Raw genomic sequence first — 24,411 nt, forward strand, 5'->3', positions numbered from 1 at the left:
TTAGCCCCCCTGTTTATTTTTTCCCCAATTTCTGTTTAACGGAGAGAAGATTTTAAACACATCTGTAAACATAACAGTTTAGTAACTCATCTCTAATAACTGATTTATTTTATCTTTGTCATGATGACAGTAAATAATATTAGACTAGATATTCTTCAAGACACTTCTATACAGCTTAAAGTGACATTTAAAGGCTTAATTAGGTTAATTATGTTAACTAGGCAGGTTAGGGTAATTAGGCAAGTTATTGTATAATGATGGTTTGTTCTGTAGACTATCGAAGAAAATATAGCTTAAAGGGGCTAATAATTGACCTTAAAATGGTCTTTAAAAAATTAAAGACTGCTTTTATTCTAGCCGAAATAAAACAAATAAGACTTTCTCCAGAAGAAAAAATATTATCAGACATACTGTGAACATTTCCGTGCTCTGTTAAACATCATTTGGGAAACATTTAAAAAAGAAACAAAATTCAAAGGGGGGCTAATAATTCTGACTTCTACTGTATATATGCAACATGTATTTCAAAATATTTTAGTCTGTTTATATAATTTTTTTAACCATTGTAATTATACATATAATTATACATATATTAGCTATAATCTTAAATGTTTGTTAATACATGGCAATATATAAACATATATGCTTTTATCTAATATATTTGAACATATATGTACATATTTATTATTACGATGATTAAAAACTATAAATGAAATATCCATTTAGCAATATTTTGAAATGTTGCATATATTTTATACGGTTAAGGTGAAATTAACAATTGAACTTGTATGTCATATATAGTTGAAGCCAGATTTATTAGCCCCCCCCCCCCCCCCCCCCCCCCCCCGTTTATTTTATTCCCCAATTTCTGTTTAGCAGAGAGAAGATTTCTTCAACACATTTCTGCACATAATAGTTTTAATAATTCATCTCTAATAACTGATTTATTTTATCTTTGTCATGATGACAGTCTATAATATTTGACTAGATATTTTTTCAAGACACTTCTATACAGCTTAAAGTGACATTTAAAGGCTTAACTAGGTTAATTAGGGTAAAGTTAGGGTAATTAGGCAAGTCATTGTATAACAGTGGTTTGTTCTGGAGACAATGCAAAACAAATATTGCTTAAGGAGGCTAATAATTTTGACCTTAAAATGGCTTTAAACAATTAAAAACTGCCTTTATTCTAGCAGAAATAAAACAAATAAGACTTTCTCCAGAAGAAACAATATTATAGGAAATACTGTGAAAATTTCCTGAATCTGTTCAACATCATTTGGGAAATATTTGACAAATAAAAACAAAATTCACAGGAGGGTGCATATTTCTGACTTCTACTGTATGTGATTAGCACATATTTCCATATATCAGATTTCTATATGAGCAACCACACAAGATCTCATTTACTATAAAAGTACAAAAGCACTGTTTCTCCCATCTCGTCTATAAATAAGAGTTATTGAGAACAGAGTGTTGAACGTGTGTCCTGCACATGTCCGTCAGATCAGAGTATCACTCCTTCATCCCGAAGAACTTCCTGAAGACGGATTTGTTTCTGTGTCGGGGGAGACTGGAGTAGCTGGTGATGGGCAGATCAGAGCATGATTCCTTTCTGTTTTTACAGATCACCGGTGATGTCTCTCGCTCACCGATGAATAAAGTAACAGAGTAGCTGGAGCTGCTGTTCTCCACGCGGCCTGGAGGAGGCGCCACAGGCTTGATCCTCTGATATGTGGCTGCGTGTGGAGACGTTAAAAAGCTGTTATGGATGTAAGTTCTGCACAATGTTTCATATAAAGCACAGACAGCATTCCTGTAGGTCATAATTCTCAAAATGCATGAACAGGATGGCATGTTTGATGTGCACTCATCATTTCACAGCTATATGATTCACTTTTGATGAAACTGTCTGGTAAATGCATTGATGTGAATGCAATATAAGAATATTATACTATTACAAGACACTGATTAATAAAAGACCTGTCTGTATGGGTCATTTTTTATTTATTTATTGTTTGTGTTTGACAGTAAATGACACAGGTTTCTCCCAAAAGATAATAAGACGATGACCGATGACCATCCATTCGTCCATCCATCCATCCATCCGTCCGTCCGTCCGTCCGTCCGTCCGTCCATCCGTCCGTCGGTCTCTATCTATCTGTCTGTCTGTCTGTCTGTCTGTCTGTCTATCTATCTATCTATCTGTCTGTCTGTCTGTCTGTCTGTCTGTCTGTCTATCTTTCTGTCTGTCTGTCTGTATCTATCTATCTATCTATCTATCTATCTATCTATAGTATCTATCTATCTATCTATCTGTCTGTCTGTCTGTCTGTCTTTCTGTCTGTCTGTCTGTATCTATCTATCTATCTATCTATCTATCTATCTATCTATCTATCTATCTATCTGTCTGTCTGTCTGTCTGTCTGTCTGTCTGTCTGTCTGTCTGTCTGTCTGTCTGTCTGTCTGTCTGTCTGTCTGTCTGTCTGTCTGTCTGTCTCTATCTATCTAACTATCTATCTATCTATCTATCTATCTATCTATCTATCTATCTATCTATCTATCTATCTATCTATCTATCTATCTATCTATCTATCTATCTATCTATCTATCTATCTATCTATCTATCTATCAATCTGTCTGTTTGTCTGTATGTCTGTGTACAGTATCTATCGGTCGGTCTGTCTGTCTGTCTGTCTGTCTGTCTGTCTGTCTATCTATCTATCTATCTATCTATCTATCTATCTATCTGTCTGTCTGTCTGTCTGTCTGTCTGTCTGTCTGTCTGTCCATCTACAGTATCTATCGGTCGGTCTGTTTGTCTATCTGTCTGTCTACAGTATCTATCGGTCTGTCTGTCTGTCTGTTAATCTATCTATCTATCTGTCTGTCTACAGTATCTATCGGTCGGTCTGTCTGTCTGTCTGTCTGTCTGTCTGTCTGTATACAGTATCTATCGGTCGGTCTGTCTGTCTGTCTGTCTGTCCGTCCGTCTACAGTATCTATCGGTCGGTCGGTCTATCTGGCTGTCTGTCTGTCTGTCTGTCTGTCTATCTATCTGTCTATCTGTCTGTCTGTCTACAGTATCTATCTATCGGTCGGTCTGTCTTTCTGTCTACAGTATCTATCGGTCTGTCTGTCTGTCTGTCTACAGTATCGGTCGGTCGGTCGGTCTGTTTGTCTGTCTGTCTGTCTATCTGTCTTTCTGTCTGTCTGTCTGTCTGTCTGTCTGTCCATCTACAGTATCTATCGGTCGGTCTGTTTGTCTGTCTGTCTGTCTACAGTATCTATCAGTCGGTCTGTCTGTCTGTTAATCTATCTATCTATCTGTCTGTCTACAGTATCTATCGGTCGGTCTGTCTGTCTGTTAATCTATCTATCTATCTGTCTGTCTACAGTATCTATCGGTCGGTCTGTCTCTCTGTCTGTCTGTCTGTATACAGTATCTATCGGTCGGTCTGTCTGTCTGTCCGTCTACAGTATCTATTGGTCGGTCGGTCTATCTGGCTGTCTGTCTGTCTGTCTGTCTATCTATCTGTCTATCTGTCTACAGTATCTATCTATCGGTCGGTCTGTCTTTCTGTCTACAGTATCTATCGGTCTGTCTGTCTGTCTGTCTGTCTGTCTGTCTGTCTGTCTGTCTATCTATCTATCTATCTATCTATCTATCTATCTATCTTTCTGTCTGTCTAAAGTATCTATCGGTCGGTCGGTCTGTCTGTCTGTCTGTCTACAGTATCTATCGGTCGGTCAGTTTATATGTCTGTCTGTCTATCTGTCTATCTATCTATCTATCTATCTATCTATCTATCTATCTATCTATCTATCTATCTATCTATCTATCTATCTATCTGTCTGTCTGTCTGTCTGTCTGTCTGTCTGTCTGTCTGTCTGTCTGTCTGTCTGTCTGTCTACAGTATCCATCGGTCGGTCGGTCTGTCTGTCTGTCTGTCTACAGTATCTATCGGTCGGTCGGTCTGTCTGTCTGTCTGTCTACAGTATCTATCGGTCGGTCGGTCTGTCTGTCTGTCTGTCTGTCTGTCTGTCTGTCTGTCTGTCTGTCTGTCTGTCTGTCTACAGTATCCATCGGTCGGTCGGTCTGTCTGTCTGTCTGTCTGTCTGTCTGTCTGTCTACAGTATCTATCGGTCGGTCGGTCTATCTGTCTGTCTGTCTGTCTGTCTGTCTGTTCGTCTACAGTATCTATCGGTCGGTCGGTCGGTCTGTCTGTCTGTCTGTCTGTCTGTCTGTCTGTCTATCCATCAAAAGGCAGAACAATCAGCTAAGCACTGATAGAAAAAGCATGTGACTTGCTCTAAGTGATGCCACTTCCTGTGGTGGGAGATTTTTTGTAAGACATTAAGGTGTGTCATTATTCTTCCCTCATTAATTTGCACAAAATATTTAGTATACATCAACTGTGGTGTGCCTCACATTCTCAGAACAGAAATGCACATTCAGTGTAATTTGCTCCTAAGGCTGCTGTTTGTGTGTGTGTGTACCTGAGGTAAAGGAGTGCGAGCGTCTCTTTTCACTCGTCCAGTCCTGAGTAGTGGACACGGAGGACATATTCTGTCTCACAGACTCAAAGTCATCGTCTACACAGAGAAACACACAGAACATGAATCATTCGGCATTTGCAGACAGCAGACGTGAGTAACAAACACTGCAGGTGATAAATAATGTGGAAAAACTCCAGAAATAGAGCTGACAGCAGACAAATGAGAGAGGATGGAGCTTAAAGGGCACCTAGTTTACTCCTTTTTTAAGATGTAATATTAATATTATGGTTCTTCTGAGTGTGCCAGTTTAGGTTCAGTTTAAAACACAGTTCAGATTTTTTATTATAATGTGTTCAAAAGTGTCATGTTGGTGGCGTGTCCACAGTTCGCTGATTTAGGGGTGTGTTGCTTCACATGTAAATTAGTTTCGACTTCCTGCCCAACGTAACAAGGGGGCGGAGCCAAGAGCTCCCCCGCTCTGTGTATGGCAACAGACAGGCAGACAGAGAGAAGCAACATGAGTGAGAGGATCCGCATTCAGACGTACGTTTACGACTCGGACACAGACCAAGCAGAGAGTACAAAATCATTTGAGTCTTTGTATAGTTTTACAGCCAACTGTGTGCTAGTTTAAAGTGTAGAGCTTGTACACCGAGACTATAAACCACGCACACTGAATTAACTTTGACTGAGGCTACGGATGCGCCGTTCAGAGCCACATTCACATGCTATTTAAAATGAAACTATTCAGATGGCGCTTTGTGGCGTGACAGAAGTATGAACAGTGTCCTGAGTGGTGGCTGGGCGCTGCGGACAGCCGCCGACTTGAAACCTATGTTTAGAATTCTAAATTGCATGGCGCTGCGCATTGCAGAGTGTGAGTGCGCATCTGGTGTGCGACCTGCAGGCAAGTTCGTTATTTTATTTCCAATGAAGGGACGCACACGTGAGGCTTCTGTGACCGTGAGAAATGCAAACGGCTGAAGTTTAAGGAAGACGCAATGAAAAGTACACATGTGTGCAAACCCACCTAAGAGATCATGTGGTAAATGTTGATCTGGTGTTGAGCCCAATGAGCCTTACATCTAAAAATAGAGCAAGGGTGTTCTTTTAGTGATATCGCTTTGACTCAATGGCGGACGTGAAACAACAAACTGATGATATGGTGATGCGCGCCTGTCAATCAATATTGGTGGGCGGGGGGACCGTAGTCCTACGTCAAGTTGCGGTCGATCTAAAAACCGCTCCAATTGGTCCACCGTTTTTAAATTGAAAAAAAAAAAGGACTGAGTGTGTTTATATTAGCCCAATATGATGGTCTATACACTATACCTACACACATGTCTGTCCAAACAGCTTGAAAAGTAGATTTTTCACCATAGGTGCCCTTTAAAATATGACAAAACAATCTCAATTTGAATTGTTTTTATTCCTTCATTTTTCTTAGTCTCTGTTTCAGAGGTAACCACAGTGGAATGAACCGCCAACTACTCCAGCATACGTTTTACGCAACAGATGCCCCTCCAGCCGGAACCCAGTACTTGGAAACACCCATACACTCTCATTCACACACACACACACACACACACACGCACACGCACGCACACACACACACACACACACAATATACTATGGCCAATTTAGCTTATTCAATTCACCTATAGCACATGTGTTTGGACTGTGGGGGAAACCGGAGCAAACCCACAGCAACACGGGGAAAACATGCACATTCCACACAGAACCAGCGACCCTCTTGCTGTGAGGCGACAGTAATAACCACTGAGCCACCGTGCTGCCTCTTGTTTTTATTTAAATTATTGATAATTGTAATTAAATAAAACTATTTCATATTTCACACGTAATATAGCCCATAATCATTGCACTACACTGCACATTCCCATTGGTAAACATACATACCCACTGTACATATACATCTGTAAATGTATGATATACATATCTACAGATCTATATGTAATTCCTGTTTATAGCCAATAACAAGCTGCATATTATCTATTTTCATATCCATGATTATTAATAGCAACCTGTACAGTATATTCATTTATTCATAAATCACGGATTTCAGTTAATAAGACTTGTATATACTGTTCATAGTATATCCATCTGTAAATATCACCTTAGTTTTTCTATAATTGCACTTTATAAATTATAGCTATATCCTGCACATGCTGCTGTTGCACTCCTGGTTAAACCTGAACTGAATTTCAGTGCCTTGTACTTGTGCATTTGTAATGACAATAAAGTTGTATCTAATCTAATCTAAAATATAACTGAATATTTCTATAAGAGAGTCCTCTACTGCCCTCTGATGGACATCTACACTTGCTCATTATTTATATGTGGTCTATATTGGTGGTCAGTGTTGAGGAAGACACTCAAACTGTCAAATGTAAAGCTAAATTTATCTCAAGTATGCTTTTAAATACACTATAATAGCATATTTTTATTAAAAATTAGATATTCATAAACTTCGTTTTTTACTGAGCCACAAATGACTGATTAATAATTTTAATGTGCATAATTGAAAAAAGATCTCAGTCAAAACTAAAATAAGTAATACATGAAAGCTACTTATGGAGGAAACATCTAAATTTATACACATTTATTATAAATGATGTGTTTATAAAGCCATATTTTTTTAGTAAACTTATAATTGAAGCATTATGAAACACTATTATAATGAGTATATGTAAATAAATGACAGTAATTTATAAAAATCTGTCTAAATAAATTGAATAATGTAAATATGTATCTCAGATAAATTATGTTTTTTCTAAATTAAATTTAAGCTGCATTTTTGTGCACTTTTTGTTTTGGTAATATTTCACATTATTACTGTTTGTTTAAAATCATTTCATGGTGAAAATTTTATTTTGCATATTTTCTTTTATCATTCTGTTCATAATCTGCAATAAAATAAAATAATAAAATAAAATAAGAATTGTAATTAAATAAAACTAAATAATATAAAATAAAAAAATCCACTTCATTGCTGTATTTTCCTTTATCAGTCTGTTCATAAAATAATAAAAATAACAATAATAATAAAAAGAAAAAATTCCACTTCACTATTCTCAATTTTGCCACTCATTGTTTAATAAAAGTATCATGTGCATATTTTCCTTTATTAGTCTATTCATAAAATAAAATAAAATAAAAATTCCACACTATATTCATAAACTGCAATAAGATAAAAGTAAATCAACTAACATATAAAATTAAAATAAAACAAAATAATATAAATATAAAAAAATTAAATCCACTTCGTTGTTGAATTTTCCTTCATCAGTCTATTCATAAAAAAAAAAAAAAAAAAAAAAAAATATATATATATATATATATATATATATATATATATATATATATATATATATATATATATATATATATATATATATATATATATATGTATATAAAATCAAAGTCTTCTTATAAACTGCAATAAAATTCTATTAAATTACATTTAAAGCATAATTAAATTAAATACAAATTTATATTAAATAAAGAAATTCAATGAAACAACATAATATAATATAAAATAAATTCACTCGTCTCAACTTTGCCACTCATTGTTTGGTAAAAGTATCATATATGCATATTTTCCTTAATCTGTCTGTTAATAAAATAAAATAAAATAAAATAAAATAAAATAAAATAAAATAAAATAAAATAAAATAAAATAAAATAAAATAAAATAAAATAAAATAAAATAAAATTTCCACAGATAAATAAAAAAAAATATTCAATTGAATATAACCTGAAATAAAATAAAGAAATGAAATAAAATAAAACAATATAATATAATATAATATAATATAATATAATATAATATAATATAATATAATATAATAATTCCACTTCACTGTTGTCTCAATTTTGCTAATCATTGCTTAGTAAGACTATCTGGAAAAACTCCCCTTATTACTGTTAGTAGTACACAATGGTAATTCAAAGTGCTTAAAAAATATTAAAAACATGATAAAATGTGTTAAAACTGCTTTTAAGTTATAATAATATTAATTTTATAATATAATATAATATTAATAATAACAGGGGTATCAGGGTTGCTGGTTCGAGCCCCGGCTGGTCAGTTGGCATTTCTGTGTGGAGTTTGCATGTGCTCCCTGTGTTGGCTTGGGCTTCTTCCGGGTGCTCCCGTTTCCCCCACAGTCCAAAGACATGTGGAATAGGTGAAATGAATAAGCTAAATTGTCCATAGTGTATGTGTGTGTGTGTGTGTGTGTGTGTGTGTGTGTGTGTGTGTGTGTGTGTGTGTGTGTGAATGAGTGTGTATGGAGTGTTGGGTTGTGGCTGGAAGGGCATCCGTTGCGTAAAACATGTGCTGGATAAGTTGGTGGTTCATTCCACTGTGGCGACCCCAGATTAATAAGGGGAGTGAGCCAAAAGGAAAATGAATTAATGAAAGAATAATAATAACGTATTAGTTTACTGTATGGTATTAATTAAATCAGACCACAAGTCTTACCACAATGACCAGCATTAGAGCAGGAGTTAAAGGACAGATCCTGGTGACGGTCAGTGGTGTGGACGATGATCTCCTTGGTTCGGCCAGAGTTTTGCTGACTCTGTGCTAAAACGGTGGTGCTGACATAATTCCTCATGGAGCAGAGACATTTATCTGCACACTGACAGCAGGAGATAGCAGGAGAATATCTGGAGAGCGTCGCTGAAGAGCCGTGACGTGCTGATACACAACCACCAGAAGCTGCAGAGAGATAGAGGAGGTTTTAAGATGACTTAAATGTGCAGTATGTATGATTAACACCTAGTGGTTGAACGAGGTATTGCAGTCCAAATTCACAATATTGGAGTTTTTTTTTTTCACCTGGACCCTCCAATGACAACGCACACACAGGTTGCCAGATTGATGACACAAACAGTATGTAGGATTGACACCTAATGGTTTTACTAGGTATTGCAGTCCAAATTCAATATATTGAAGGGTTTTATTTTCACCCTGACCCTCCGACAATTACATGGTGCACATGCAGGTTGCCAGATTGACAACTCAAACAGGAGCAAGCGTGCCTGAAGGAAGATCGAGCCTTACATTTTAAGCTGCTCAGTAAATGTTTACGTCTTTAATACTTGTATCATTCACTAATTAAAACCACCTCATGTGGATTTTTATAACTCTGAATCTGCTTCTCATTTCAGAGGCTGCTACTATCCTCTACACCAGTGTTTCCCAACCCTGTTCCTGGAGGCACACCAACAGTACATAATTGAATGTCTCCCTTATTTGACCCATTAACTTCAGGTTTTGGAGTCTCTTCTAATCTTCTGATGAGTTGATTCAGGTGTGTTTGATTAGGGAGAGGTTGAAAATGTGTACTGTTGGTGTGCCTTCAGGAACAGGGTTGGGGAACACTGCTCTAGAATTTGCATTTTTTTGGCTGCACACGCACACACTTAAAATGGCTTGAAAAATACAATGTTTTCCACCAAGGCAACCCGAAGTGCTGAAACATAACTGGGTAAACTTGCAGTGGGCTGGTTATAGAGACCAAAACAAAAACCGACATTCTGACACGAATCGCACATTATCAAAAGAGATAACTGACTTTAGCATTGTTTTACAGATAAGCAAGTATGTCCACTTAGGATGCATCTCAAATATCTGCAAGCATGCTTTAGAACAGGGGTTGCCAAACTTTTTCATTCTGGGACCCACCGAGACAAGTCAATCTCAGGACCCACCATAATATCTTAATATGGAAAAATGGATAAACTCATTTACAGAGCAGTCATTAATTTGCTTAATAAGAATGAAATTTATAGTTGATTGAAATACTGAAGGTCTTTTGAGAAACACAGTTGTGTTAAGATGCTAAATTTGTAAGAGGAATAACTGAGTACTGAGTTAAGGCTGATTTGTACTTCTGCTAATTCTGCTTCTGTTAATGCGTACCTCTCAAAAAATGTAACTACATGTCGCAACGACGCATAGCGCAAGCTCTGTGATTGGTCGGCTTGGTAGCGCTCACGAGTGTGGGCGGAGATGAGAGATGCGAGCCAGATGCAACGAGTGTTTACAAGTGTGGAGTGTCAGCTATTGTTTCAGAAGTGTTATTGCAGAGCACCAGAGATAGAAGTATGAATTCTCAGCTACGCGCGTTGCATGCGCCATGGGTCTCGCCGATCACTTGACGCAGAAGTATAAACCAGGCTTTAGTACTTAGTACTCCCACTGGAAGCCCTTATGTACTGTATCCATCCAAGCAGTTGAAAATATCGGCTCCTGTCCGTTCTTTTAGTTCTTTGCAAAATAAAAAAAATGATGTCAACAATATCAGTGGAGTCAATGTACCTGACATAAACCAGCAACTATGCACTTTTTGCAACATCTGTGCTGTCAATGTACTGCAAATGCAGCACTATTGCAGATTTTTTCACTTGTTTGATCGCGTATATCAGAAGACATTTCCTCGGTGCGCCATTGTACAGTATTATCAGAAAGAGAAACTTTAGCTATCTTTACTGCTGCATCTTTACTGAGCATATCCTTAACGATACATATGCAGGCCGGTAACAGAAGCTCCTCTCCTATGGTGTGTGTGTTTTATTTCAGCTAAGATGAAGCTCGAAGTGCTGTTGTGGGATGCTGGCTTTACCTGTTATCATTTTTTGCTGACGAAGATACTTTTTTTAAATATGATCGATCTTTGTTGACATATGCAGAATGTTTTGTTGTCAACTTTTCCATTTTATCAAATGCTTTGCGGCTGCTGTCATGAATGCTGTACGTTACTGACGTAGACACACGACAGTTCAACACAAATGAATCGGGCTCAGTCATTCAATGAATGCTGATTCAGACTGTTTCAGCTCATGTGTTCTAACTTAAATGATTCATTTGAAAAACAGAATCGTCTCTAAAGAGTCGCTCGCTCATTATCGTACTGGTTTTCAGTATTTGCTCTTCAGTGTTTGGACTCTCAGTAGTGATTATTAAACCACACTGAACTGAGCTAAACTGAACTTAAACATTACAAACTGAACTACACTGTTCCTATTTACTATGACTTTTTATTTGAGGCTGCTTAGACACAATCTACATTGTAAAAGCGCTATACAAATAAAGGTGAATTGAATTGAATTGGTTTAAGTGACTTTGCGCTAAGTGACTTTGCGCGACCCACCTTTCCTCACTGTGCGACCCACAGTTTGAAAACCCCTGCTTTAGAAAAGTCAAAAACGTACATACCACACCTTCAAATGCAGCATGAAAACTTAATAAAAGACAAACAAATGAATAGTGATACAATACCAGTGTGTGCTTGGATTCTTAAGATCCATTTCTTCATCATAAAGCGGGAGGAGGCACTGAGCAGATATTCAGATCCATCACGCAATCTAAGAGAAAAAGAGAGTTATTTAGCAGTGTATTAATAAAGGTGGAAAATTAATAAAGGTGCTTTTTATTAAAGTAAATTTTGCCAAATGATGATGATATAACCCAACAACATCTCGTCCCCTTATTGAAATCTCCTCTATGGTTACTAGACACGCCCCTTACTGCTGATTGGCTGATTTTAGAGAAAATGATAAAACAATTTGATCTGAGAGAAAGTTGTAAAACAAGCCTCGTCTTTAAGCCAGGTAAAATTATTTCAAGAACAAAAAGGACACCTACATGACCTGGGGCTGAGAACATATTATTATTATTTTTGGGTGAACTATCCATTTAGTAAGTAACGAGTAACTCAGCCGATGCATTATTAGAAAAATCATGCACATCCGAGGACAACTGTTTTGCTTATACTATGGTTTACTATGGTAAATACACTGTTCAGATGTTGTATTTAAGACATTTGTCAGGTTTTTGTCCTTAAACTGCTCCCGTGTGTAACACTAGTTTCTTGCACACCTCATCCAAAGCCTTCTGTTGCGTTTTGATGTGATTTCTGACTGCTGTAGCTGTGAAATTACTCAAAGCATTTAGCGTAGTGATACGAGGCTGTAATGCGGTCAATACTTGCTGGAACTACTTTATCTGTGCGTTTATCTGAATATAACAGCAAATCAGAGGCTGTCAAGCATTCAACATGCCCGTAGTATATACGCAAATAAACTGACCCAAGTAAACATAACTTGACCAGAGCGGCAAATTGTTATTGACAGGAAATGATGTAAAAACTGCATGTCTGCTCACAGTGTATCACTGAAGGGGTAGTTTCAAATTCTTTCCACCCTCCAAGGAAGTGACAAAAACAAAAATAACTTCACTATGGGTGAATTGGTGCAAAATAAAAACACTTTTTAGCTGTTGGTCATGTACCTCAAGTAGAAGCAGTTGGGTTTTTTGGTGTACTCTGGCGACGGTTCACACACCGCTCCAATTAGGTTGAGAGGAAGGCTGGTCACACAGCTCTATAAGGACACAAATACACTGTCTAACATCCTGAACCACCATTAAATGTAATTTGATCACAATTCAACCTTGTAAATTTAACTAATGATGTCAGGGTAAAGGAACAAACCACTTTCTTCTTAGTTGCAAAGCCAGAACAATAAAATCTTCAAGCTTTACCTTGAGTGTATCCTTCCTGTCCTGATAGAAACATATTGTGTGTTTGTACAGCACAGCATGATAGGAACTCCACGCTCTGCATGGTGCCTAGAAAAGCACATTTAGCTTATTGGTTGAATTAAGAGAAACCCCAAAATAACCAAGACTCAAGAAAAAGCATGCAGACACTGACACAAAAAGCTCAATTGTTTTGGTCTGTGAGCAAACGTTATCTGTAATTGTGATGTTTACCTTCTTTCCACCAAGCTGTAGTTTGTGTTTTCTCTCCAGTGTTCCTTCCATAGAGGGCAGTTCAAGTTCTTGTCTTCCACTCTAAAAAATTAAATGAAATGACTTCTGATTAAAACTCATACACAGTTCTGGTGTGATGTGCAATTATATTTCTGCGTACTTGCATATCAGAGTCATCCAATCCCATATGAAGAGACAGAAGGCTCATGGACTGGTCCTGAGAAAAGAGAAGACATTGGTGGATTAAAAACCAATCTATGAAAAGCATGAATAAATAATTACAACTATGGGCATAGCTTCATTTAAAGGCAACAAAATTCCCTCTGTTCTCTTGGGAAGTTCCAACTTTGGCTTTTAGCGGTACAACAAAACCAAGAGTATTTTATTGTGTTCATTCTGCTCCCACAGAAACTGATGGGAAGTGTCGCCTGTTACATCATGAAACAGCAAACCGAGTAGCACTATATGGCAAGCTTTCTCTCTATTCTTAATGTAAAGTCCACAGAATCAATGTAAACTAAGTTGGTCCATTATGATTGTTTCCAATTGGGTTCTAACATCATTTTTCATCTAACACACAACTGTAACTCAGATATTCTATACCTACCAATGTGAATTACAATACTGAAGGCAGAACAAGTCAACTATTTAAAACAGGGATGCTAAATAGGTTCTGGAGGGCCAATGTTTATCTCCAACATGACTCAACATACTTCCCGTAAGTTTCTTGTAATTCTGAAGACTAGGAATGCACCGATATGGAAATGTTAATAGCCGATATTTCTTTATCGATACATATTGATATTAATATTTTGAGCAAAATTACAAAAACAAACAGGAAACAAACGAGGTGCACATCTGAAATTTCTGACAGATCATTTTCTTATCAAGCCTATTAACAATAACTTTAAGAACAAGCTTTTATCGGCAGAAAAACAGATATATATAGGGGATTAACCGATATATTAAGGGGATTACTATAAATCTTGACATTAATTTTTTTTAGCAAAATTACAAAAAAAACTAAGTAGAAAACTAAAATACCTGACAGATTATTTCCTTATCAGACTGATAGAGACAACATTAAAAACAAGCTTTTATTGACCCATAAGCAGTTAACCGATATATATGGGTAATTAATATACCCATTAATATCTTAATGTGATTTGTTTTTGTAAAATGACAACAAAAAAAAATCTAGTAGACAATTGAAATACCTGACAGGTAATTTGATCAAAAACAAGCTTTTATTGGCCGATAACCAGATAACCGAAATATACCGATATATATTGGGGATTCGTTTTTCTGAGCTAAATTACAAAAACAAAAGAAAACATGCTAAAACACCAAGCAGATAATTTACTTATTAGGCTAAAAAATTATAACAATAAAAACAAGTATTTAATAACTCAATATTAATACAGATACTTATATGTTCATCAAAATTCGGTGCATCCCTATTGAAGACACGCCCTTGGTTCAAGAGTGTTTAACTGAGCTTACTATAGCCGTCCAGGAACAGGACTGGACACCCCTGACTTTCTAAATAAAAGCCCTAAAGTATAGCTAACCGAGTTTGACAGGTTAAACTGCCAATTTGTAGACCTCACCTTCAGAAACCCTGTTTCCTTCTCCTCCTCATCCTCCTCCTCCTCTCTATAATGGTAGATATACTTTTGCTGGTCCTCTATTTCAGGCAGTTTCACAGGATCTGAAGCAGTTTCATTAACAGTCACCTCTTTATACACCTGTTCCTGTACACTAAATGCTGCCCAAGACCTCCTGTTCTCTTTATCCCAAATCTGCCTCTCTTCTTTTGAGTTCTGCAGTTTCCCACAAGCAACCAATGTCTGGATAGATGAAGGCAGTTTAAACTCTGCCACAAGAAGGTTGGGTGCTGAGGCAGTGACCAACTTCCTATGGAGTACTGCTTGCTCTTTGGGTGAAGATTCCCTGGGCTTGCCTGGAGAATAGGTTGCTGGCAATCCCTGGTAGCCGTTATACATGATGTCAGAGTTTAGACTCTCTCGGCAGCTGTTGGTTTGGTTCCAGATGTCCTCAAGCTCCTCCTCTTCTTGCTCAAATTGCTGATGGTCAGGATGGACAGTATCTTCTGCATTGAGAGATAAATTAAGGCTCTTCTCCTTAGAAAACTCTAAGTTCCTGTTTGAGACTCCTGCATCCATTGATGATACCTTTGCAATGGTCCTTTTGGAAATCGGACACTCTGTGGAGTCTAAATTCAGACCCTCAGTGCCTAACTTGAAACTCCCAGAGCTGGAGTGACCAGAGTCCACGGAGTCCTCTCTTCCATTGGATCTGAAGCTCAACACAACGTGAGATGCTGGGTTTGGACTTAATTGTTGAGTTCTGGAGGTCTTCACTAGCTTATGAAAGACTTGTCCAATGGGGTTGTGAACTAGAACACTAGATGTATTGGAGTTAATCTCTTGGGTTGCCTCTTCTGGAGGACTTACAGAGTGGTTATTAAGTTGAGTGGAGATTGCGTTGGGCACAGAACCGATCCCACAAAATTGTTTCTGTAGGATATCGGTCAGTGATGATTGGTGATTCTCCTCAACTGAGAGGTCTTCAACTACTGGGGAAGGTGGAGGAGGAAAGGTGTCTTTGGTAAATGATATGGTGTCAATACTGATCTTTCTGGAGTCCTTGCAATCAATCTTGAGAGTTACTTCAGTTGGAGAAGTTTGTTTGGGCTCTTCTTTTTGCATTGGAGGCGAGCGTGTTAATTTAAAGGTGCTCAGAGATGTCGGACGATCAACCTGAGAGTCCTGCTGATGTGAGTCTGCTTTCTTTTGCTCTGGAAGGCCAATAGTGATCACATCTTGAATGCTCGGGATAAGGCTCATATCCTTGGGCAAGTCGAAGCTTAAAACGGAGCCCAAAGACAGAAATCTGCAATGGGTTTTTGTGTGCGATTCGGTGGGAACCTGTAAGGTGTCCTGAACTGTAGATCCAACTTCTCCAGAGCATTCTTCATCAATATCTTTCACCAAAGGGTTCTTCATGTAGTCCAAGACCTGAGTCCCATCGCTGTTTGGTTTTCTTGCATTTTTACGCCTTTTCCATTCCTTGAGGGGCCAAGTTTGTGTATCGTATATCACTGGTTCACCTACAGGTGGTGAAATTGTTTCCTCTGACTGCTCCTCACCCATGATCTTCTGAATGGTGTGTCTACGGTCATCTTTCTTCTTCTTCGCTTTCTTGCTCTTCCTCTTCAAGCTACTGAAGATTGAGATGTTGCCACTTTTTGGCAGGAGGTGAACTGAAGAGTCATTGTTGTCTTCTATGGATGGCGAAGAGTATGGAGACGTACAAGAAGAGGTCCTGGGAGAGGAGGAAGAGGGCCTCGGGGCTTTGTTTCGGGGTACCGTCATACTTTCATACACCGGAGCTACTGCCATGTTGTTTTCCATAACATGCAAGTAAGTACTTACCTAAAACACAAGGATAAGATCATTTAGGATGTTATTTTGCTTTTCATTCTCATGCATAAAGAGGTTTTGCATGCATACGCATCACACTTCATTGCAAAGTTTAGTCTTTAAAAGATACATCATGCTAATTATTTCATGTGCTGTGGTCCTAAAAAGTTTTTGGTCACATAAAAATGCATGAATGCCATCGCGTTAAATAATAATATCAAATGATGTGGAAATTGCAGACATCTGTTGGTCTTTTTTAATGCATATGAAGTCATACACATGAACTTTATTGTGTACATGATTTCACAACCCCCAAATGTCTTCATTTTGGACCGTGCATTTGAGGTTTGCTTGTGTTCTCTTTGTAATAAATGTGATTTAAATCAGTATTTGTTATCTTGTGCAATGGCATCCGTACTGAAGTGTGGCTTAAGTGTCCAAATCCTTTTTATGGCCGGTGCAATTCATAACTCAACACTGCTGTCAAAAAAATGATTATTTGTATAATCATTTGCATAAATAAATGTGTTTTAGTATCCGAACACAGCACTTCTGTAAGTGTCTGGCTCAAGCCAAGCATTCCTTTAACCCCAAAAAAACACACAAAACACAACACAAGACACATGTTGCTTCACATTTGTTATCGATGAATGATGACATCGCTCAGCAATGATAGACGCAATGAAAATGCTGAAACATCTTTTCCCTCAATGCTTACACTAAGCAACTGGAATTCAAATTAAATAAACAGTTTCACATTTTGTAAAGTAAACCAGCAATTTTGCGTTACAGCTTGCATTGCAAAACAAGTTTTTACGCACACTTTTTTTACTTATTTAAAATTAATTGAAACAACACAAATCATAAGTTATTTTGGGACAACTTAATTGTTTTATGTTCAATAAACTTAAATTTATAAGAACGACTAAACAATGCTGTTCCAACACACATTGATAAAGTTAACTATTGTTTTTTTACAAATTTAAATAAATTTAACATAAAATGAGTATACACTACCTGACAAAAGTCTTGTTCCCTATCAAAGTTTTAGGAACAACAGATAATAACTTGACTTCTAGTTGATCATTTGGTATCAGAAGGCAAAGGCCTCTAGATTACGCTGATTTACCAAAATAAAACATGATCATGCCTTGATTTTTAATGATTTTATTAGGACAGTAAGGTCTGACTTTGTTTAGACAAAAGTCTTGTCACTGAACAGAAATAATGTCCAGTATAGAATATGAAGTCATGCTGCAGTGGAAACAGAATGAATATTGTGTCTGACTCCATCATGAGCTTGGAGGACTGCATCCATACATCTCTGCAATGACTCAAATCACTGATTAATAAAGTCATCTGGAATGGCAAAGAAAGCCTTCTTGCAGGACTCCCAGAGTTCATCAAGAGTCTTTAGATTCATTTTCAATGCCTCCTCTTTCATCTCCCAGACATGCTCAATAATGTTCATGTCTGGTGACTGGGCTGGCCAATCCTGCAGCACCTTGACCTTCTTTGCTTTCCGGAGCTTTGATGTGGAGGCTAAAGTACGAGGAGCGCTATCCTGCTGAAGAATTTGCCCTCTCCTGTGGTTTGTAATGTAATGGGCAGCACAAATGTCTTGATACCTCAGGCTGTTGATGTTGATCATCCACTCTGCAGACCTCTCGCACGTCCCCATACTAAATGTAACCCCAAACCATGATATTTCCTTCACCAAACTTGACTGATTTCTATGAGAATCTTGGCTCCATGTGTGTTCCAGTAGGTCTTCTGCAGTATTTGTGATGATTGATGCAGTTCAACAGATGATTCATTGGAAAAATCCACCTTCTGACACTTTTCCAAATGATCAACTAGAAGTCAAGTTACTATTTTTTGCTCTTACAACTGGGATAGACGACAAGACTTTTGTCAGGTAGTGTATGTGTGTGTGTGTGTATGTGTGTAAACTTTATAATGACATTGTGTGTGACTCGTTGAAGAAAGACTTTAATTAACTCCACTACAAATATTTCAAATAACCGTTGGGAAAGTTCTTAATGTAGTAAGGGAGATCTGCATCATTCTTGTCTGTCACTGTGCTGTTTATCTACATGGGATGCAGCAGGTGAAAGCTACACCCATCAGAGTGAACTCTATGGCTCTGACATGCACATGGGAACGGTGGGTGGGGAGAACCAGCTCATTTGCATTAAAGGCACAGGCAACAAAAACAGCTACAATGTCCTAAACAGCTCAAATTTCCCAGATTTAAAAAGGTATAATAAAAGATCTGATGGGTATTTTGAGCTGAAACTTTACAGACTCAAAACACTCGTCTTAAATCTTAAAAAAGGGGTAACATAGGAGTCCTTTAAAAAAAAAAGTAGTGTATCCAATGAATCATTTTTTCAGTGTAGGGTGTTGTGCATTATGATGTTCCTCTTATAACATAAAGCAAACACCACTACTAAAACAAAAAGCATTCAACGTGAAACACAAAGCAGAACGCTAGCATGAGTGCATTTGTTTTTTTTTTTCAACTGTAGGCTTAATAAGAATCATCTGCTCTTAAACATGCCGTCATACACAGCTGTAATTGCTTGACCTTTCACCCCGTGACTAATCTTGTGCTTCTCTGGCAGCCCCACAGCATAAATCACACAGGGCTTATAGAAAGTTCACAACAAATTTCCCCAGCATTTCCCCGACTCCTGCTGGGAGCCATTTCCAAACTCCAGCGATCATGGGAAGCGAAGGCTGAGGTCACATCTCTGCTGTCACGGCGGAGTTTACATCAGGCCTAAAGAGAGCTTACGTAAGAGTGAAAAACCGCACAGCCAGGATCTTATCACCTCTCTTATCATCTGCTAGCTCTGTCAGTGTCCGAACATGCAGATCTGATTAAAACAAAACCATCTGAGGCAAATCTTTAGATCTAATAAAAGCCTCTGGAGTGTGTAGCTTTTTATGGAAGTATTGCAGATATTACAGATAAAGAAAATTAAGCAAAAAATGGATAAAAATCTGAATTGTGAAAAGTAAAGTTGATTCTGAGAAAAACGTTTTGCTTTATAATGTTTATGAACTTGCAATTGTAGGAAAAAAAATGCTAAAATTTATTTTATGATGGAAACAAAAAACATAATTGCAAAAATAAACTCAGAATCCTAAGAAAAAGAGGTCAAAACTGGGATGCAAACTACAAAAATACAAATAAAAACATAAACTATTGCATGATAGGTCAGAATTGTAAGCAGCAGGGCTCTATTTTAAGCATCTAGGTGACTATTAAAAGTCTAAACCGCATGGCACAAAAGCATTAACGCCCTGTCTGAATCCACTTTTGCAATTTTAAGGACGGAAAAATAAACTCTGCGCATGGTCTAACAGTGTTGTGCTTATTCTCTTGATGAGTTCTGGGTGTGTTTTGAGCATAACGTGCATTAAACCAATAAGAGTCTCATCTCCCATTCCCTTTAAGAGTCAGTTGCGTCACGCCATGGCGCATGTGTTATTTACATGGCGGACTTTGTTAGTGTAAAAACTGAACGCTTCATTAGCGAGAAAACAGTTAAACAGAGCATCTGCAGCACGAGGATAAAGAACGAGCCTCCTCCATTCAGCCTCTTTACTTTCTCTTTACATTTACTCTTTACTTCACTCCTTTGGTGGAGTAAGGAAACGGTGGAAAATCCCTCCACTGAAGACATCCATTAGCTGACATATTTATTTTCGTTTGTTAAGCACAAAGATTTGTTTCAAAACTATTTCTAAATTCAGTTCTAATTTCCAGCAAAGGAATAAATGAACAATAATAATGAAGTGTGGTCAAAACACGGAGTTATATCCAAACACACGTCCTGTTCTTATGCCCCATATGGTGATGCAGATGTCTCCAAAACACCACAGGTGGACAAATCTAAACTAGTTTTTATTAAAACAAATACAAATATGCATATAATAAATTATACTACTAATAATAATAACATTATGCAAATGCAAAATGTCATGAAAAAACTGAAAAAGCCCCCCCACCCAACCTGGTGCAAATAGATTTGCTGTTTAAACAAGGTGGGGCATAACATGAGAACTAGGGTTGCGCTGGTCTGAAAATATCAACACATCGCACCAAACACATCTTGCTCCTTATTGCGCCGGGTGTATGATAGGGCCCGAAAAGTCACAATTATAAAAAAAACCCGAAAAAATATATTAAATAAATAAAAATACTTATTTTAATTGAAATTACCTTCAATAAATCTGATTTTGTATACTCATAACTTCCAAAAATGTCAGAATTGCAAGAAACAAACTTTGACATTTGTGAGAAATAAATCCTGATGTTTTTAGAAGGTAATATTATAGGATATTTTGAAGGTAATTTCAATAAACGTATACATAAAAAATTTATAAAAAATAGAATTATATTTTAGATTTTTTAAAAATATATGAATACTTTTATTGAAACTACATTCAAATATCTGATTTTATACACTCATAATTTCCAAAAATATCAGAATTGCAAGAAACAAACTTTGAAATTTGATCTGAAATTTAGGAGAAATAAATTGAGATTTTTAGAAATTATAAGTATTTAAAATTTTATGTTTTGAAGGTAATTTCAATAAAGAAATAGGTATTGAAATAAATAAAAATACATAAAAATGTTTTTATACACAAAAAATATTTTTTAAAATATACAAATATTTTTATTGAATTTACCTTCAAAAATCAGATTTTGTATACTTGTAATTTCCAAAACTTTTAAAATGTATTCCTCCAAATTTTAAAGTTGTGAGAAATAATTTCAGAATGCCAATAAAATAATTAAGAATTGTGAAAACGGGTGAAAAACCTGAGACGGAAAGAACAAACCGTTTTTGTAATTTCATGTCGGAAAAAAAATGAATTGCAAAATGTAAACAATTTCAAGCATGACAAAAAGTCAAGATTATTTTTAAAAAATCAGATTTTCTAGACAAACGAGTTAGAATTGCAGGAAATAAACTCAGAACGGCAACAATAAAGTCAGAATTACAATACACAAACTCAGAATTTAGCAAAAAAAAGTTACTATTATGAAGCAAAAACTTTTCAACAAGGGCGGCACGGTGGCTCAGTGGTTAGCACTGTTGCCTCACAGCAAGAAGGTCGCTGGTTCAACTCCCGGCTGGGTCAGTTGGCATTTCTATGTGGAGTTTGCATGTTCTCCTTGTGTTGGCGTGGGTTTCCTCTGGGTGCTCCGGTTTCCCCCACAGTCCAAACACATGTGTATAGGGGAATTGAATAAGCTAAATTGGAGTACATGTGTGTGTGTGAATGAGAGAGTGTATGGGTGTTTCCCAAAGGGTTGAAGCTGGAAGGGCATCCGCTGCGTAAAACATATGCTGGAATAGTTGGTGGTTCATTCTGCTGTGGTGATCCCTGATAAATAAGGAACAAAGCCGAAGGAAAATGAATGAATGATACTTTTTAATTAGAAGTACAATAACTCAATTACTAAAACTAAATTGTGACTAAAGTCTTAATGTCTAAAAAAGTGTCTACAGATCACCCACTATGAGAAGCTCGATATACACACACTCATGTTCGCATCTCTGGGGTCTCATTTACAAGCAGCAGAACAAAATAATAACAAATCCTGCTGACAGATATCAAAATGCATCTGAAATAAGAAGAAATTCTATCTTTCCCACAATCCCCAATTCTCCTGATGTTTAAAAATAATAATAATCCGATTACATGAGAGCTTCAAACCTCCAGCAATGTCCACCATTTCCAAAATAGCTTCTAGTACTGTCCAACGTTTACACATCACAGACCCGAATGGCATAATAAAAGCCCAGAGGATTCCTGCAGGTCCATTTAAGGCTACCATGCGCTACCATAAGTTGTTGTAACCGTCCCAAAAAACACACACTTTTTATTTTGACTGCAATTACTTTCAAAACAACTTCCCGAAGACAGTTTTGTAAACAAGCGGAATGTTTCGAAATGAGGCTTTATGTGCGTCTTGGAAGGTTTTCTAATGCTTCCCATATTCCGGCAGCTCAAAATGAGATCATTGAAAGAGGCAATTTCCTCAGTCATCTTTTCATTACCTGCTCATACATGTTTGCAATCTCCACTAAAACAAAGTTAATGCTCTTCCACGGTGTCTATTCAGCTTTGTTGCGCTTGCAGCCACCGAACAAATAAATGATCAATGGTGCACTTTATGAACAACGATACAACTTGTGGCCGAACTACCATAGTATGATGCTTTGTTCAGGAAATAAACAATGTAGTTATAAGTGTTTTGAACTTTGTATAACTCATTATGTAAGCTATATGTAACAATTAGGGATGCACCGATCCCGATACTTGGATCGGATATCAGTTTGATACCGCATATTTTTGCTGGATTGGGTATCGGCGAGCTGGTGCCGATCCAAATCCGATCTTGTGTGTGCGCTATATTTATGAGCCAACAAAATCCATGAAGGTAGCCTATTATAAGGCACTAGAAAGCTGTCATGTAGGCCTACTAGATCCTAAACGTTTTGAAGCCATTTCATAGTTTAATTTGAAGCACAGATGAATATTCAAGTGCTTGAATTCTTGTTCAGTTCAGTGCTTCCTGCTGATGCGCCTGTCAATCATTCTCTATTCATTCACAATTCAAAGTGCGTGACGCATTTATGTCAACACTAAAACCTCTCTCCGAGACTATTTGTTCCTGTTAATATAAGTAATTAGTGGAGAAATGCATTTAGTTTAGCATTAAATGAGTTGTTTTTGACCTGGATCATGGAGATCATTGCTGTTTTAAAATCATGTTGTGCTGTGTCTGTTAGATCAGCAGATCGCATTCACAACACTGGAGTAGAGAGGGTTATTACCAGCTCTTCACACACAAAGTAGGCCTACCTGAAACTTTAAATGAGAAAAGGCTCAATAATACATTGGACAGATCCTCAACGCACTGCTTTCTCCCCTTTGTGCTGCTGTTTTAGAAGTGTACCATATACCGGAGGGCTGCATGCTGTGTCGGTGATGCAAACGCTTCATCTAGGCGCCGGCTGCGCAGACGTGACATGCACCACTCCGTAAGATTACTCTTACACTAAGTTTCTGTTCTCTCATCCTTCTGACTGAGTTTAGGCTATTCTTCTGAGGGGAATACTATATATGGTGCGAATAGTTTGTAAAGCCTGGCTCATTGTGGTCAAAGCAGTTAATTAAATTAATAAAGTGAAACTGACGGCCCGGCGCATATGGATTGTCATTAACAGAAAATTATTTAGCCTAATTTAGGCTGCTCTGAAGCTGTGAATATTTCACTGTAATTATATATATATATTAATATTTTATTTAACAGACCAGTTTATCAGTTTGTGCGCTGAAGCATAGGCTTATAAGCGGACCTTGTTTTGAACTTTACCTCAAATGTTCTTGTTTATTTTGTAGATAACTGACCAACAAAAATACATTAAAATAACCAGCAAATCATACCAAACGAAACTAGTTTCAAACAGATAATTTTTCAGACAAATAAAGGATTTTTCAGACATGCTTTCAGTTTCTCCGTCTCACATGTGGCGAGTTTAGGCATGGAGATGTTTAAGTAAAACTGGCGTCAGACGGTTTAATCAAGTCTGCTTCAAACCTGCAGGAAAATATCAGGCTTTGCTAAAA

The 24,411-nt window shown here is 37.1% G+C and overlaps 1 protein-coding gene across 6 annotated transcripts in view; it reads right to left on the reverse strand.

The window, feature by feature from the left end:
- Positions 1-864: 864 nt before the first annotated feature.
- The window catches only part of LOC130239459 (spectrin beta chain, non-erythrocytic 1), a 114,361-nt gene continuing 90,814 nt past the window's right edge, over positions 865-24,411 (reverse strand). For 4 of the 6 annotated variants that reach the window (XM_056470668.1, XM_056470667.1, XM_056470669.1 and 1 more), the window contains 9 exons: positions 14,914-16,761; positions 13,464-13,520; positions 13,304-13,384; positions 13,073-13,159; positions 12,821-12,912; positions 11,810-11,895; positions 9,005-9,244; positions 4,501-4,596; positions 865-1,739 (listed from right to left, as the gene is read on the reverse strand). In XM_056470668.1, coding sequence (XP_056326643.1) covers positions 1,516-1,739; positions 4,501-4,596; positions 9,005-9,244; positions 11,810-11,895; positions 12,821-12,912; positions 13,073-13,159; positions 13,304-13,384; positions 13,464-13,520; positions 14,914-16,761 — 2,811 coding nt within the window. In that variant the 3' untranslated portion in view covers positions 865-1,515. The remainder of the gene's footprint in view (positions 1,740-4,500; positions 4,597-9,004; positions 9,245-11,809; positions 11,896-12,820; positions 12,913-13,072; positions 13,160-13,303; positions 13,385-13,463; positions 13,521-14,913; positions 16,762-24,411) is intronic. The other 2 variants (XM_056470671.1, XM_056470670.1) reach the window with 1 other exon arrangement.

The sequence above is a fragment of the Danio aesculapii genome, chromosome 13 (assembly GCF_903798145.1).
Source record: "Danio aesculapii chromosome 13, fDanAes4.1, whole genome shotgun sequence".
Lineage (NCBI taxonomy): Eukaryota > Metazoa > Chordata > Actinopteri > Cypriniformes > Danionidae > Danio > Danio aesculapii.